A 15,898-nucleotide genomic window follows, 5' to 3' on the forward strand; every position below is an offset into this window, starting at 1 on the left:
TTTGGCCAATTCATAGGAGTTGGATTCAGATTAAAGTATGTAAAGTGGACCCATTGAAATAAGTGGGACTTAAGTTGGTCATGATGACTTACTTGATTGCAATGGGTTTATTCTAAGCCTGATGGCAACAGCAGTCCTAATGAGGGGCTGTGGAGTTTTTGCAGACTGGCAAATCCACTGCTGTATCCGAAGCCCTGCTGGCTTGTGCCAGCTAGGATGGAAGAGGCACAGGAATTATTTTTACATTATGCCTGCTCCGGGCTGGCATAGCTGAGGGGCCCAAGGGGATCCCAGGGGGTTGGGGATTCAACTTATCCAAAGCTGCTGGTTTCCTGCTGTTTTGGTTGCTTTTGGGGTCCTATCACTGGTGCAAGGGGCAACTTACTGCATTTCAGGGCATAACCTTAGGGCTCGTCTTCAAAGGCTGGCATAGATGAATCTTTGTGCCATCTTAACCCCATCAGCTATCAATTTGGGGGAGAGGCAGTTAGAATTGTGCTCTAAGTCTAGATCTACATATTCTACACACAAAGCCCTACAATAAGATGCACCCTTTGGTGCTACTTTTGCTCCTAGGAACAATGGCCAGGAGTGAACCAAAGTACCTCACTTCATAGAACATGGGACATTTGTGTTCTGAGGGATATGTCACTTACCTCATGACAGAGGTCACCAATCCAGCACAAGGGTCAACCACACCATGCACTGGGTGGAATGCAAGGGCTGTGGCATTCCACTGAATCTGGCTTGGCATGCTTGAAACAGGCTTGGAGTGTGTGTGCGTGTGCGCACGTGTGTGTTGAAATTTCCAGCGCCAGCCACAAACACCTGCCACTGCCTACACCGCGTAAGCAGCACACTCAAGCTGAGTTGAAAGAGATTATTAATAAACTAAAAAGGACTTGAGCTATCATCAGCCGGTTTGAAAAGGGCGGGTACAGGAAGTGTGAATCAACTGACATAATGTCTTCATGATCTGTATCAGCAGTTCATCTCTTTCATCATTCAAACTGGATACTCGACAGACATCAAATGATGTCCCATCTGCGCCTTTTTCTTCTATGGCTCTTCGCTCCTCTTTGTAAGAGGGAGAGGGGGGAGGGAGAAAGCAAGAACGAAAGTCAGGCTGGAGAAAGACCTTTTTTAAGGTTTGGAAGTGGCTGGAGAGAGGCATCATGTACTTTCCATCTATGGAGAACGCACATGATTTCTTTCTGCCCTACTGTCACTTCTGGTCAAATAGGTTCAGCAGGCTTTTAAGTAGTACTAAAACCCCCAAAACCTTTTTACCAAAAGTGGGATGAGCAGGCACACCACAGGCAGTGACCTCTCTTTCAAACCATCTTTGACTCTCCAGTCTCCAGTCTTAGGAAAGTCAGATAGAATCAGAGAGGCCAAGGAATGCATGGCAATTTTTATGGAGAAGTTGTATTTTTCTTGCATGTTGAGCAGCTCCTGGATTTTGTTCCTGATTGCCAGGCTATTGGGTGTAACCTACAACCCCCCTGAACCTCTCCACTTGTGTCTTTTCCTTACCCCTAACAGTTCTTTGTGATGGAGAAGAGCAGGTGGCGATCTCCCAAGTGCCCCGCTGGGTGATGAGGCAGCTTGGGGGCATGGTCAAAATGGACTGCTACCAGACTACCACAGATGACAGCTGGATGTTCTGGTATCAGCAGAAGGTCGCAGAGCAGAAGATGGAACCCATTGGCATCCTGATTAAAGGGAATGCGGAGGCCACTATAGAAGAGAGATTTAGAGATGGAAGATTCGAGATAGGGCGGGACAAGGATGACAAGCACTGCTCATTGCAAATAAACAAACTGGGACCTGCAGATGCTGCCTTGTACTTCTGTGCCTCTGCCACAGTGCAGCAAACCTTCAGCAGCTCCCCACAAAAACAGCAGTATAGGGCAACCGCAGGCCTGGGAGCTAAATGTGCCCCTCCAGGCCTCTCTATTTGGCCCACAGGAGGACTCTCCATAGCCACATCCCCTCTCCCCAGGCCAGACCCCTCACCCACCTTCCTGCTTGGAACCATCCTTGCATGTTTCTCTCTACCTGAAATGCGCCTTTGAGCTTCGATACTGCTTCTTGCTTGCCTGGGTGTAAAGAGGTGCGGGTGAGCGTCAAGGAGCTAGACTACTGCACAAAGGTAAAAATAACATGTTTGCCCTGGCCACCAAAGGCATGTGGCCCCTGGCAGGTTGCCCAGAAGAGAAAGTGACCCTTGGGCAGAATATGTTCCCAATCCCTGCAATATATATATAAGGGTCTGCAATATAGCCCACTGTAGAGCAGTTACAGTATGGTTTGATTGTAATTGTAATGAAATGTGTTGTGGTGAACCCCCTTGCCATTTTTAATGAATTAAAGATATAAAATCACAAAGTAATGAAAGTATAAACATATTTTAAATAAATCAACAGGAGTGCCAGCAGGGACAGACAGCATTTTAAAGCACAGTCACAACATGGCCTTTTCTCATGGTGACAGCCTGGATCTACAATTTACATGACACACATCCCAGAAAGGTGAGCGCTAGTTCACAAACTAGTCTTTTCCTTCCTCCCATTTAAGATACATTCATCTTATTAAACATGCATGTTAAGAACAACTGCAAAGTATTTCTGAGGACTGGGCATATATGGCTTGATGACATTATGGATGCTAGCCAATCGACACCCTCCACAGCAGGCCTTCCCCCTCCCCATTCAAATTTAGCCATACTGAAAACATACCAAATTCCCCACCTCCCTGAGTTTGTTCCAGGAGAGGAAAGTGAGGGGGAGGGGGCTTTGTACTGAATGCAATTAAGGCACTTCCAAAACATCCTCAGTCAGTGCTCTAAAAATATAACTTCTGCCTTCATCCTTGGGGAGGGACACACACCATCATTTATAAAGATTGGATCAATCCCCTCCCCGGCAAGAAGAATGCCTTCAACAGACTTCCACCCATTGACTGCGGGAATGCTCATCCCTTTCAGGTTTCCATTCTGTAGTTTTGTATGCATTATCCAACGCATTATGAATTATGCATTGTACAGAGCCATGCATTATTATAGATACTCACACAAGTGGTGTAGTCATGTGACCAGTGCAACAAATCAGGGAGAAACTTGTGCAAGAGTGTAGCTCCTCCTCCATGAATGAGAGAGTAAGATTGGTTTGACTGCTAGGAAGCATTGATGTCACCCCAAATAAAAGTGGCTTCTTAAGAGACAGCTGTATATTTTAATCATCTGGAAAGGCTCTTAGTGTGCAGACAAGTGGAAGAATAAATATTTTCCTCTCAAGTATATGTGCATCTCTGACAGCTTTATAATAACACTTAGTAGTTATATAATACAGTTGGGCGTTCAAAGTGCTTCCTTAGCAATCCTTAAATACAGCCTGCTGAGTAAGCTAGGATTATTTTTCCATTTTGCCCATAAGGTAAAATTGGAGTTGGTGATTCCCCAGCTCATTTGCCCACTCTTAGCCGTACTACACTGTATTAGCTGAGTCCTTTTTTCTTTATTTTTCCTTTTGGTAAAGATTTTGTTTTCATGGTGATTGTTCTTGTTTACACCTTCCCTTTGGGTTTAAAAGCTCATTTGTTCTGAACAGGAAAGTAGGTGGGTATCGCTATCTCTGGGTAGTTTCTCACTCATCATAGGCCTTTGAAGACTTTTCTAAGCTATATATGGCAGTTTGGTATATTAATAAGGAGGAAACACAGGGTGCTGTGGCTTCCTGAGTGGAGGAGCCCTCTAAGGAAACGCTGCATCTGCTTACATGTCTTTGATGGTTCCCACCAGTTCTACCACTCATCCTTGACTTGCTTGAAACCCTCATTTGGCTGTTGGTGCCTGTGGCAGAGCTCAGGGAGAAGCCATTTCTGTATGAGAGTAAATCATTGTGGGGGACAGGGGGACACAATGATTCATTTGTCGGAGAGGCCTTTACAAAAACCCTCCCTTGTTTAACAAATGGGATCTAGCTAGGATTTCATAGCAGATGTAACAATGCAGAACTTTATAGCCTTTTCAGACCTGGGGACCCACCATTATTTACAATATAGGAACCACTTTTAATCTTTGACCACATATTTCCTTCATTTATTTTTATTTCTAAAATTTATGTCCTACATTTCCAACCTGCAAGACTTTCAAAGTGGCTCAAAATATGTTAGTTGTCCCTTTCTTTGTCCTTTCTTCTTCTTTCCATGCCTCATTCTTCCTCTCTATGTCTCTCTCCCCTTAATTTGTTTTTTCCAACAAGAAAATGGAGTTGGTACCACTGGAGGGACCCACTCAAGGCTGCTGGGATAAAATCCAGTTGTGGATCATGATACATCAGTTGAAGACCACTGGTGTGGAAGAAGCTACTTCCTGGCCAAACCAACAGATCTTCTGTTTATTGGATTTCTCATGATAGATGGGGCCAACTAAGCTTATATTCCACTCGTGGGATAAAAAAACCAGGATAAGATAATCACTATTCCCACTAGGTTGTTTGCTGATGATTTAGACAATCATCTCTCTGTGCAGTTATTGCCACCACAGGTTTTTAATGTAGGTTTTTTTATGCCCCATGTGAAAATTAATAGACATTTTAATGCATTTGTCTGAAATATAAATAGAACAAATAGGTATGTAAAAACAACTCAGAGTCCTGTGACTTCCATGGTTCAGATTGCGGGCCCACGCATACCTAACCACAAAATGCGTGTTTTCCATATGGCCTTGAGATCCATACATGTCTTGTTTGTGGTCGGATTATTGTGAAAACCTGATTATCAAGTGTCCATATGTGTGGGCTTTTCTTTTCTTTCTTTCTCATTGGCTGCTCCCCTGAGTCCACCCCTTTTCAGTGATTGGTCCAGAATGGTCATTAGCTTTTTGTGCGTTTTTTCAGAAGAGCACAGAAACATATATCTTTTTTTATGTTCCCATGCATGTGCAGGTTTGTGGATGTCAAAAGGGCAATGTTATTCCCACACACGCACACAAGTGCAAGCAGAATAAATGTCTGGGCTCTTACATGTAACACAGTATATACTAAGGATGGGAGCTGCCGGTTACTCCTGATTCCATTGAATTTGTCGAACTGAGAGGCAAATGCCTTTCTGTGTTCAGTTGTTTCCCACTATCTCCTGCTGTTACCTTCTGCCCAGTGCTCCCACCAAATCTCCTTTTCATGCCTCCTCCTCCCAAATTGTATTTGATCCTCCACTGCCCACCATAGGAGAAAGCAAGAGATCATCTCTCATTCAGTTTCAAGTTAGCAAAGGGAGAACCCAGATTAGTCAGTTTCAGGCTCGGAGGAAAAGATCATAACTTACAGGTGCACACACACACACACACACACAGAGATCTGGCTGCCTGTCTCTTTGGTATGTTTGGCTCCCCCGCTGTTGGGCAGGAAAAGAGAGGCTTTGCCTGCTGGTGGATCGTCTGTAAGATCAATGCCACATTAAAGTACTAGAGCTTGCTCCTCTCCCGCCCCCTTCACCCCTGTCAGCCCAAGGAAGCTTAGTTAAAAATCTCCTTTAAACTCAGTGTTTTCAATGAATTGTTTGTGTAATAGCACAAAATAGCTTTTAAGTGGAAATACTATTCATTAAACATTTGATTTTACGTTTGATCGCAAAATATATATTTTTAAAACAACCAATGTGATACAGAAGCCAGAGGGAGGAGGTGCCCCAGGTCAGTACCAGAAGCAGGAATAAACTGTAAGAAAGGAGGAAGAGGCATGGACAGCAGGTGGGGGAAGAAGGGGCTTGGTATATGATGGAGGAACGCCCATGGACCACCTATGGCAGGAAAGCCGGCAGCATTGCGTCTAAGCCCATGGATGTTAATGTGACTGATTATCGGTTTGGGAAAGCTTATCAGTTTTTTGGGGTTATTTCTAATGCGGATTGGTTAACGTGAAAATCTGTACTAGCTTGCAACATCATATGGACGGTGGTGAATTAATGAGGACACAAAGCAATAACATTGCAAATTATGCAGTCATATGGATGGGCCCTGCAGTGGCATTATGTGCAGGAATATACGTATATATGGGGACAGAGAGAAAAGTTTGGTGAGTGGAGCCAAAAGGTCATGATACTGAAAAGGTAGCAGCATTTCTGTCTGTCATCCTTTACTACAATTCCTTTTGGCCCCACTTTCTAAATCTCCCAACTGAAGATAACCCTTCGAGCATCTGCTAGGGCAGGCTCTAATCCATGGAAGTTCATTCCACCATAAATCTGTTGGTCTTTAAAGTGCCACAAGACTCTTTGCTATTTTTACTACAATAAAGATACGGCTGTCTCTCTGGAATTTGGTTGATTGGTGGGCGGGTAGGCATGCTAGGTGTTTTTCCCCACTCGTACCACAGTTATCTTGAGAAAACAGAGCAAGGTCCAGCTGAAATTATATGAGATCAAGAGTATAAATAAGTGGATCTGGAGACAGGTCAGAGTAAAAAGAGAGAAATCTTCTGGCGGTAGCCCCTGAAGTGATGGGTACCTCTGATTCAGTGCATTCTTTCCCCACTGAAAGATAAGAAGTCCCATCTTTTTCTGAAAATGCTGTTGATGCATGTCTTTATCTTTGCGAATGAGATGACTGATTTGTGAGCTCCTGAATCACCCTGTCTTTAACCAGCAATAACTTCTGTGGGAAATTTATTCTTGTAACTCTGTTTAATGCTGTGTCAGGCGGCAAACTGAATTTTGGCAAAGGAACCAGACTGACGGTGCTAGGTGAGTTTTCTAAGATAATTCTGTCTATTAGTAACAACTACTAACGGTCTCTGTCTACTGGGAAGGTCTCCTACATTAACCCCATTAGAAATGAATGTTTATCTGGGCAAGAGAAGAGTTATGCTTACTCGGGAGAACTTCCCAATAGACTATACTCAAAGGCTACAATCTAGCAAAAAATGTGGCCCTGTCCCAAATGTACAAAATAAACAGGTTTCTAATGATAGCTTTTCAAAATTACTCCTGAAAATGTGAGTAAGCAGGAAGAGGCATCTTCATTTATAATCGAAATAAAACTTTGAAAATCCTGGACATATGTATATGGAAAGGTTGCAGTTTTATTCTGCAAGGGTCATGGCTAGCAGGCAGTTGTGCTAGAAGGACCTTTGGAAAAGGAGGTGAGGATGGATGAGCTAAGGCCTCAGACTCCCTCCTCAAAGTTCCTTACCAGCAAGTCCTATTTCCATTGTTTCCTTCCCATACCTCTTTCACATTTTGGTTGTCATCCTAAGACGGGCTATATTTGGCCCACCAGCTCCCAGTTGATACCCCTTCGGTAGGGTCAGAAAAAGGAGACAGAGATCAGGAGAAGCAGCATCTATGTGGGAAAGCACCATTGTTTTTAGCTGATAGGTTTGCCACTGTGTACCTACACTGAAGCTCACTTCGGAAAGGGAACTCGGCTCACAGTACTTGGTAAGAAAAATTGTTTCATTCTGTATTGAAATTGGTTGATTTTGACAGAGATCTGGCAAAGCTAGGGGATGTGAAATGTCGTTCCTTGTTTAACTGTTGCCTAAAACGAAATAGGGATGTGTAAATTACCACCAATGAACCCACCAAGAAAATTCACTGGCAAATAATACATAGGAACATCTAAGGGTGGTCTTTTCATTCTCTGCAAGGAATGACTCTCTCTACATGTCTCTACATTATGTACATCACTTGGTTCATTGGCATTTGATTTCTAAAGACTAGATGAGATAGAGAAGAGATGGGGAACGTGTGGCCCTCCAGATGTTTTAGGACAACACCTCCAATCAGCCCCAGTGAGCATAGTCCAGCAACATCAAGAGGGCCAAAGGTTCAACACCCCCATGACAGAGGCACAAGTTGTGCTTATTTTTTAAAAGGTGGAGGAGACTGCAGCCTGTCCAGGGGAGAGACGTGAATCCTTCCCTTGCCTGTGTTCTCTCCAAGGGACTTTCTGGCTGGTTTTCTCCTGGCAGGGATGGCTTCCAGTCATGAAGCTCCACTGGGAGAAAAATGGCCGGAGATGAGAAGTGATTCCAGAGACAAAAAAGTATGGCTAGAGGCACTGGAGGAAACTTTTGGCTCCTGCCAGCCACGCCACACTTTAAAACCAGACCTCCACCCTCCTCTCCCTGCTTTATAGAGTTAGGGTGGCAAGTTATGCATTGCCAAGAAAAAAAGATTTGCACCGCCAAAAACAAAGAACAAAAAGAGGGCACCAATTTGCACAAAATCTACATATGGTAATTTACATATGCTCAAATGTAGAAAATTGTTGTTATAATTTAATGGAAATACAATACATCTCACCATAGTGGGGAAGATACCAGGCGACTTGTGTGCCTGCTCAGTCTGCTGCAAACCTGGTACTCCAAACAGGTGATGGACAACTTCAAGGCTCTTCCTGTCCCTTTTTAGGGTTCCTTGTCTTTAAATCAGACTTCAGCTGGACAGGGACTGGACAGTCCTTAAACAGAGGACGCCTTTAAAGAGAGGACTGTCCTCTGCCAATCCTTCAAAAGAGAGGGCTCTGGGACACATGGCTACCCTATAGAGAACCAGTGGAAATGAGGTACACAGATCTGCTACTGTCCCATCTACTTTGCTCCTGAATGTGTGAACTGACTTCTCTGAAAGGTATTGCACATGACATCATATGCAAACGTCATGAGGTGGAACGGAATTATATTAACATTTTGTCTGTGGTGTTGGATCTGTAAAGTCCCATTCACACGCGTGCAAGTCATCGCTGGATAGTCCAGCCACCAAATGGTGGGCATGCATGTATCACCAACCAGCCCTGACTGAGCCTTTGACTACATCATCTTAATGTAGTAGCAGATCCCATGCTCAGAGCATTCTCAGCTCATCTCTCCCTGGCTTGCAGCCTCAAGGAATTAAAGGAGAGAGAAAGAGAAATGTTGGCAGGAAGCAGATGCCTTAGATAAAGTGAGCTCTGTAACAAAATATTTGTGACAGATCAGGAGGAATCAAATGTCTCTGCCTTCCAACAGAAAGCCTTATTTATTTCATGTCTTATCAGCATTGGGTAACTTATGAAGTAGTGGCAGAGAGGAGGACCTTTGATGGGGGGGGGGCTTTCTAACTGCAGGAGAGAGAGAAGGAAACCGTTGGCTTCCTTGTGGGCAATCAAAGGGGGTTTATTCCATGAGCTACTGTAGCTGGCTGTGCAAGCACTGAGCAGGTTTACTTTGGAACAGGGACCAAGCTGGCTGTTTTAGGTAAGAAAATACATCTTCTAATGAAACTCCATATTGAAAATGGGTACCGCTCACATTCCTTTGGCTCCACGTTGCTATGTTAGCAAAACTAAAGATATTGTGCGTTATAGCAATCCAATGGCTGACACGCTGGAAGCTTTTTCATTCTAACAAGCCATTGGCCTCCAAAGTTTGACTCCAAAACTGTCCCGGGAAGAAGAGAGAGCATTTTAAGAAACGGAAATACTTTTAACTTTAGCTGTCAGGGTGCCCGTAGTTATACTGAGGGCCCAAAGGCAGCCTTTGATCATCCCTTGCCAATTCAAGTGTGAAGACTGGCAAAGAAACAGAGAGCAAAAGGGCAATCTCTAAAAGACCGAGGGAGTGGAGGGGGGGGAGAGAGAAAGAGAAGCAGAGACTGTCAGTGCATCAGCTAGACTGATGGGTCAAAATAGTCCGAACAGCATAGTAAAAGGATGAATATGATCAGAGTCTGTACATTTGTCAGAGGCCTTTCTCATGTGTGAACAAGGCAGTCATTGATAGAATTAGTTAGGAGCAAACCCTGTATGGAAACACAGGTACTGAGAAGATAGGGGTTGCAGCTGGCTGTCCCCATGAACCCTTGCTTCACAGGTTGCATTACGTTTGGCCATGCTAGTGTATTCACCAGGACAGCTTTTCCCAACCTGGTGCCATCCAAATGTTTTGGACTGTGACTCCCTTTTGCCCCAGCCAGTATGTCCAATGGTCAGGGGTGATGGGAATTATAGTCCAAAACGGGTGGAAAGCACCAGGTTGGAGGAGCCCAGACAATACTGAGCTGGATGATATATAGTCTAATATACTATAAGGTGGCTTCTGATGTTCCAGGGGTGTCTGGAAAGCTGCAGGGCAGGTGTGGGAACCTGCGGCCCTCTAGATGTTAGACCAAAGTCCATGGGGCCCAGCATTCTTTGGGAATTTGTTGGGAAGTAGCAGGCAGCCAGATAAAAAGTTACAGGCAAAGAGCTCACAGCAGCACACACAGGTGGCATTCTTTTTGAACGACCTGCATCAGTCTTTGATGAGAGCTATTCCCTTTGGTAATAACGGTTTCCCACTGTGCTACAACAGCCCGTTGAGCTTTGGCCAAGGAACTCGAGTGACCGTTTTAGGTAAGCAGAAGGAGCTGGCAACATGGGGTGGGATGAAAATAATGGTCTCCAATCTCCATTTGAGAGATTATTTTGCCAAGGAAGATATACAGGCCCTTGGTAGGCAATTACTGTGTGAAACATGAGAGCCAGTCTGGTATACTGGGCAGAGGGGTGGACTTGGACTGGGAAGACATGGATTTGAATCACTCTTCAGTCATGAAGAACACAATGTGACCAGTAGTTTTATCTCAGTCTACTTTACAAGCTTGTAGTGAGGATAAAATGGCAACATCCTATGCTTCCTTACACTCCTTGCAGGAAGTGTGGAATACAGATCAATAAACTCTGCTGTGAGCAGCTCAGCTGTTCTACCCTGTAGTGATACTGGAAAGGTCACAGCGAATTCCAAGGTTAAATGTGAACTGACATAGTGCGTGGCCTTGGACAGCTCTGAAATCTCTGATCCATAATACAGTTTCTTAGAAATCAATAATAAGAATTAGTTCCAAATAAGTGTGGGCTACTCGGGGGCTTGGGGTTTTGTCTTAAAATACCATATAGGTCCTGTTAGTTCCAAGATTGTGCGAATCTATGGATGATGACTGATTTCACTGATCATGCAAACTAGACTACAGAAAGTGCAGAGAGACTGATAGGACTTTAGCAACTTCCATTAAGAATGCAATTTGATCTGTGGTCCATTAATTATGACACTGCAACTACTTTGCCAGGGAATGACTTGAAGGCACATGAGGCCACCACCTTGGTGAAGCTAGGCAAGTCTGAATCTGGTGAGTGACCACCTGGGACCCCCATTTATAGCGCCTTGGTTTCCATGATGAAAGAAAGGTGGGAAATAATAGCAGCAGCGGCAGCAGTTGTTTCCTTTATGACTCTGGAAGGAGATACAAGGTTGGATTGAGGAGGAGGCTTTTGCTAGGCTCAAGACAAGGCTCAGAAATAGCTTGGGAGGAAAAGAACACCCCCAACAAACCCCAAAGCTCTTCCTAGAGCAGGTTCACTTACAGAGAGGACATGCTGTGTACTCTGAAGTTCACTTTGGACAAGGAACACGACTCACTGTACTAGGTAAGATACGCTGGAATTACAGCCATATTAAGCATTTATACAGCTCACGTTAAGGACTGCGAAAGCACTTCCCATATTTACATTTCAGCAAGGCAGGGCAGGATTATCATCTCTGTATTCCAAACTGGGAGCGGAGACTGAGAGACAATAGTGGCATGTGTGAGACCACCCAGAAAACCCAAAGCAGCAGTGACCTTTGACCCATGAACTTCCTTGCTCGTAGCCCATTGTCTTAACTACATTATGTGGTCAGTAGAGAAAGAAATGTTTGAATGTGGTGGATGCCACCCTGGATGAGTTTTCATCAGTAGATTTAATCTACACATTGAATAAAATGCAAGAGCAGAAATCCATGGAGAGGCCCTGCTATTGGGATGAACGGGTTTTGCGCTGGGATACTTAGGAGAAGTAGCATCCATTAAGTTGGGGAGTGGATACAGATTTGGCATAGGTTAAAAAATTGGGAAAATATGACAAGGATGTAAATGCAACAGGCTTTTAGAAGTGTGGCATAGTCTTCCAAATGAGACTTTCGTTCTATTTAGATATTATTGCATTTTTAAAAATTGTCTGCACTAGTCTTCTTGAAGGACCTAGGCAGAAGCCTAAATGTATTTGGCAAAGTGAGATCCACACATCTGATAGCTGTCTCTATTTTCCAGGAATACTCCCTATTTTCAGGTAGCTGCCGCTAATAAAACATTGCCCTTATTTTGCATTTTGGGGAGAGGTTTGGGATGACTTTTCAATACTTTTTAAATACATGTGCACTGTACTTTCTGCTCTTTGTCCAACCTTTAGAAGTTATATCCCAGAGTGGAAGTGGGAGAGGAGTGCTTCCTTGACAGAGGAGATGCATCTTGATTCTAGTGCACGCACATGTAGACATGCAGAGACACGGATGCAAAATGACAGTACAGGGCTTTCCTTCCACACTCCACTTCCACACTCCAGAATGTAAAATCTGCTAAATATGTTGGAGTTGCTGCTATTCTGTATTAAGTATAACCACATCTGCTGTGAGATTTAAAAGAAAACTTTTCAGGTCAGGGCGAAATTAGACATAATTTCGGCATACACGTGGTCCAAAGCCCACATTTGCTGAGATAATGGGAATATGGTGGGTAAGCAGGCATATCCAAGGGAAGAAGAAGTGGGGATTAATCCATCCCTTGATGGATCCATCCCTTCCAGGGGCAGGGGAAACATTGAAACAGTATTTGCAGAAAAGAATCTGTAGGCATGGGGGTGGCCCCTCCTGCTTGCTGATTCTCCCTTCCAAACACTCCTCCCAGCCTCAGATAATTACAGTTGTAATTATCTCTTATCTAAAGAGTCTCTTCCTCCAAATACATCTCTAGTTCTCTCCACCCATCGCTCGTTCTCTGTTTTATCTCCACAACAACCTGTGAGGTGGACTAGGCCAAGAGATAGTGCCTGGGCCAAAGTCAACTTCATGGCTGAGAGGAAATCTGAACCTGGGTCTTTCTGGTTGGACACTCAAGCCACTACACCATTTGGGCTTTCATGTTACTGATTCTCATGATCTTTGCACTACAAGGGGAAATACAGGGTTGGAGGTCTCATGTTTCCTTCATAATACCTGCTTCCAACCTCCGTTTACTGACACGCTCTGCTTCACCAGGCACTGCGAGACAAGCTACTGTGGAGTCAATTGACGCAAATTAAAGCAAGCAAAGACAGAGCCTTAAGCAATGTATAATGGGGGAGGGGGGCAAAGAGTGAGAATTAGGGATGGAAGGATCTGTCCATTTCAGTTCTCTCAGTTTCTCATTTTTCCAACCTTAAATTGGGTCCTCTACATTTCTTTAGAAATTTGTAATTTTTGAAAAAAAACCTCATGAAAATTCTTCAGAATTTTAGTGTGAATTTCTCCTAATAAACACGTTTTATATGCAGTTTTGACTAATGTACACATTTTTCCAAGCAATTTCCCCTAATATAAGGCATTTGTATGCATTATTTTCATGAATATACTCATTTTATGTACGCTTTCCCCTAATATAGGCATTTTGTAAATATTGTTTGGTTGGAGAACTGGATACATGTGAAGTTTGAAGGATGGCTCTGTTTTGGTCCTCATATTGTTTCAGAATGTGTGGATTTGAGAGATTCAGCTTTAAATGCAAACTGAATCAAATTTATCTCCCATCCCTTGTGAGATCAGGCATTACAAATGCGCAAGCCTCCCTGTTTTTATCTATGCCATGTTGGAGGGTGTGTGCCTTTGGCTCTTGCTTGAGCAGGTTTGCCTACAGGAATGTGATGGTGTGTTCCACGTATACACTGTACTTTGGAGAAGGAACACGTCTTACAGTACTAGGTAAGAAATATGCGAATGGTGGACATAATAAAGCCTTGCTGCAGGGGTGGTAGAGACAGTCAAAGGAAAAGCAAATATCTCAAAATGCCTCTGTGTGCAATTGACACAAACCTCGGCTGAACTGATCATTGGCAGAACTAATCTACAGATGACAGAGAATCAGAACATCATAGAGCAGTGCTGCTATTTGTGTGAAGGAGTTTGCATTGGAACTTTTAAGTAGATGAGACTTACAGTTTCGGGTGGAATGACTGAGGAATTCTAGTCAGAATCCCAAATGTATTTGTGAATGTGGGACCCTTTAGATGAAAGTCAGGATAGGAGTGGACTTTCAGTTTGTTCTGTCTGGGGGACTGTGGGGAAAAGGATAGCTAAACTTGTCTGAGGTTTTAAGTCATCATTAGCATCCGGCTCTATACACACAGAGCCCCTTCCAGCCCAGTGCCCAGGTGGGTTAGCCAAAGGAAAGCACTTCTAACTTGTCCATCGATTTCAGTAGGAAGGATTGAGGCACATGCTTAACTGTTTTAACTAATTGAACTTAAATGGGCTGCTCAGCTGCGACTGCATTGTGAGTGGAAGGAAAACATCTGTAAGATCTCCAGGTACTGCATTTGAGACTGTGAGAATCTATTCTAAAAAGGGACAGGGGTGTGGGTGGGCAAGGGAAACCTTTTGGTGATAGCAAGATGTGTTGGCAAACACCGTTCAAAGTTATGTACAAACCTCTTCAGGGGAAAAACAGGTTTCCCTTATAATAATAACAACAACAACATAAATTATAACAACTTGTTTAAGACCACCCATGAGTTCATGGCTGAGGTGAACCAGGGATTGCACTGATTTTGACCCAGGGAAAATCTTGATTTTTAAAAAACATGAACTATACAAAAAATGCAGGGAACAGGGGAATGCAACCATTAACTTGTGCCAGGGCTCCACCCTGGAACCTGGTTTTGGTATCGTATCTGAAAAGTATGAAGAAATAAAAGAGTGTTTCCTGAGTATGGGCAGAGTTAGGGTCAAATGAGATGTGACGTTCAATGCGTCTTTGCATTTAACATTCAGGGTTTTTTAAAAATGCAAATAGCAGCATCCAGGGAAGAATGATAATTATAGAGATTGCAGCAAGTGTGTGTGTGTGGGGGACATAACCCCTTTTTTCCACTCCTGTGGTCCTGAGGCAGATCACTCTTCTGAAATTGACATTTGGGGCAAATCCCCTTTGGCAGCAAACCCCCACGCATAGCCGCTGTGATCCTGAACATTATCAGACCCCTCCTTTGGCAGATGATGATTGCATTTTTTAAAAAAAGGATGCATTTAATATTTAGCCTAACTTGTTCCTGAATTTCCCACAACACTGAGGGATCGCAGCTAGTTGCCACACACTGAGGATTAGGGGGATGCTCCATGGTAGAGTATCTGCTTTACATTCAGAAGGACTCAGATTCAGTTCCCGGCATCTCTAGGTAGGGCTGGCAGAGACCCCAGTATGAGACCCTGGGGAGCTGTTGCCGGTCCGTGTTGACAGTTCTGAACTAGATGTACTAATCGCCTGACTCAATATAAGGCAAAGAGCCTTATAGAGAGAGGCAAAGAGCATTACTTCTGGGGGATGCTTGAGATGAGATGCAGGCTGGTTAGAGAAGCTTGGTAGGAAACAGGGTGCCTTGGAGAGTCATTCAAGCAACAAAGCATCACCCTCCAATTTCTAGTTTCGGGCTCAACAGCGATTATTTTTTATTACATTTATATCCCGCCTTTCCTCAAATAATCTCAGGGCGGCATGCATGATTTCCTACTCCCCATTTTATCCTCACAACAATCCTGTGAGGTTGGTTAGGCTGAGAGACAGAGACTGGACCCAAGGTCGACCAGTGAGCTTCACGTGGCTGAGCGGGGATTTGAACCCTGGTCTCCTAGGTCCTCTCCAATGCTCTCAACCACTACACTACACTGACTGTCTACATCACACTGACTGTAAATCTGGAGGACGCAAACTAGTTGCAGGGTCAACAACTAGTTCAGGACAGCTACCTTGGCCTAGCTCTCAGTAAATGTGTGCCTGGATGTGCTACTTCATATCACAGGTGGGGGCTCACATG

The 15,898-nt window shown here is 43.9% G+C and overlaps 1 protein-coding gene across 1 annotated transcript in view; it reads left to right on the top strand.

Annotated features, from left to right (window-relative positions):
- Window positions 1–1,010: 1,010 nt before the first annotated feature.
- LOC133376958 (T cell receptor beta chain MC.7.G5-like) overlaps window positions 1,011–15,898 on the top strand; it is a 29,500-nt gene continuing 14,612 nt past the window's right edge. Inside the window, exons 1-3 of the mRNA XM_061610005.1 lie at window positions 1,011–1,081; window positions 1,546–1,906; window positions 6,638–6,744. Of these exons, the coding sequence (XP_061465989.1) occupies window positions 1,033–1,081; window positions 1,546–1,906; window positions 6,638–6,744 (517 nt within the window). The 5' untranslated portion in view covers window positions 1,011–1,032. The remainder of the gene's footprint in view (window positions 1,082–1,545; window positions 1,907–6,637; window positions 6,745–15,898) is intronic.

Source organism: Rhineura floridana, chromosome 1 (genome assembly GCF_030035675.1).
Source record: "Rhineura floridana isolate rRhiFlo1 chromosome 1, rRhiFlo1.hap2, whole genome shotgun sequence".
Classification (NCBI taxonomy): domain Eukaryota; kingdom Metazoa; phylum Chordata; class Lepidosauria; order Squamata; family Rhineuridae; genus Rhineura; species Rhineura floridana.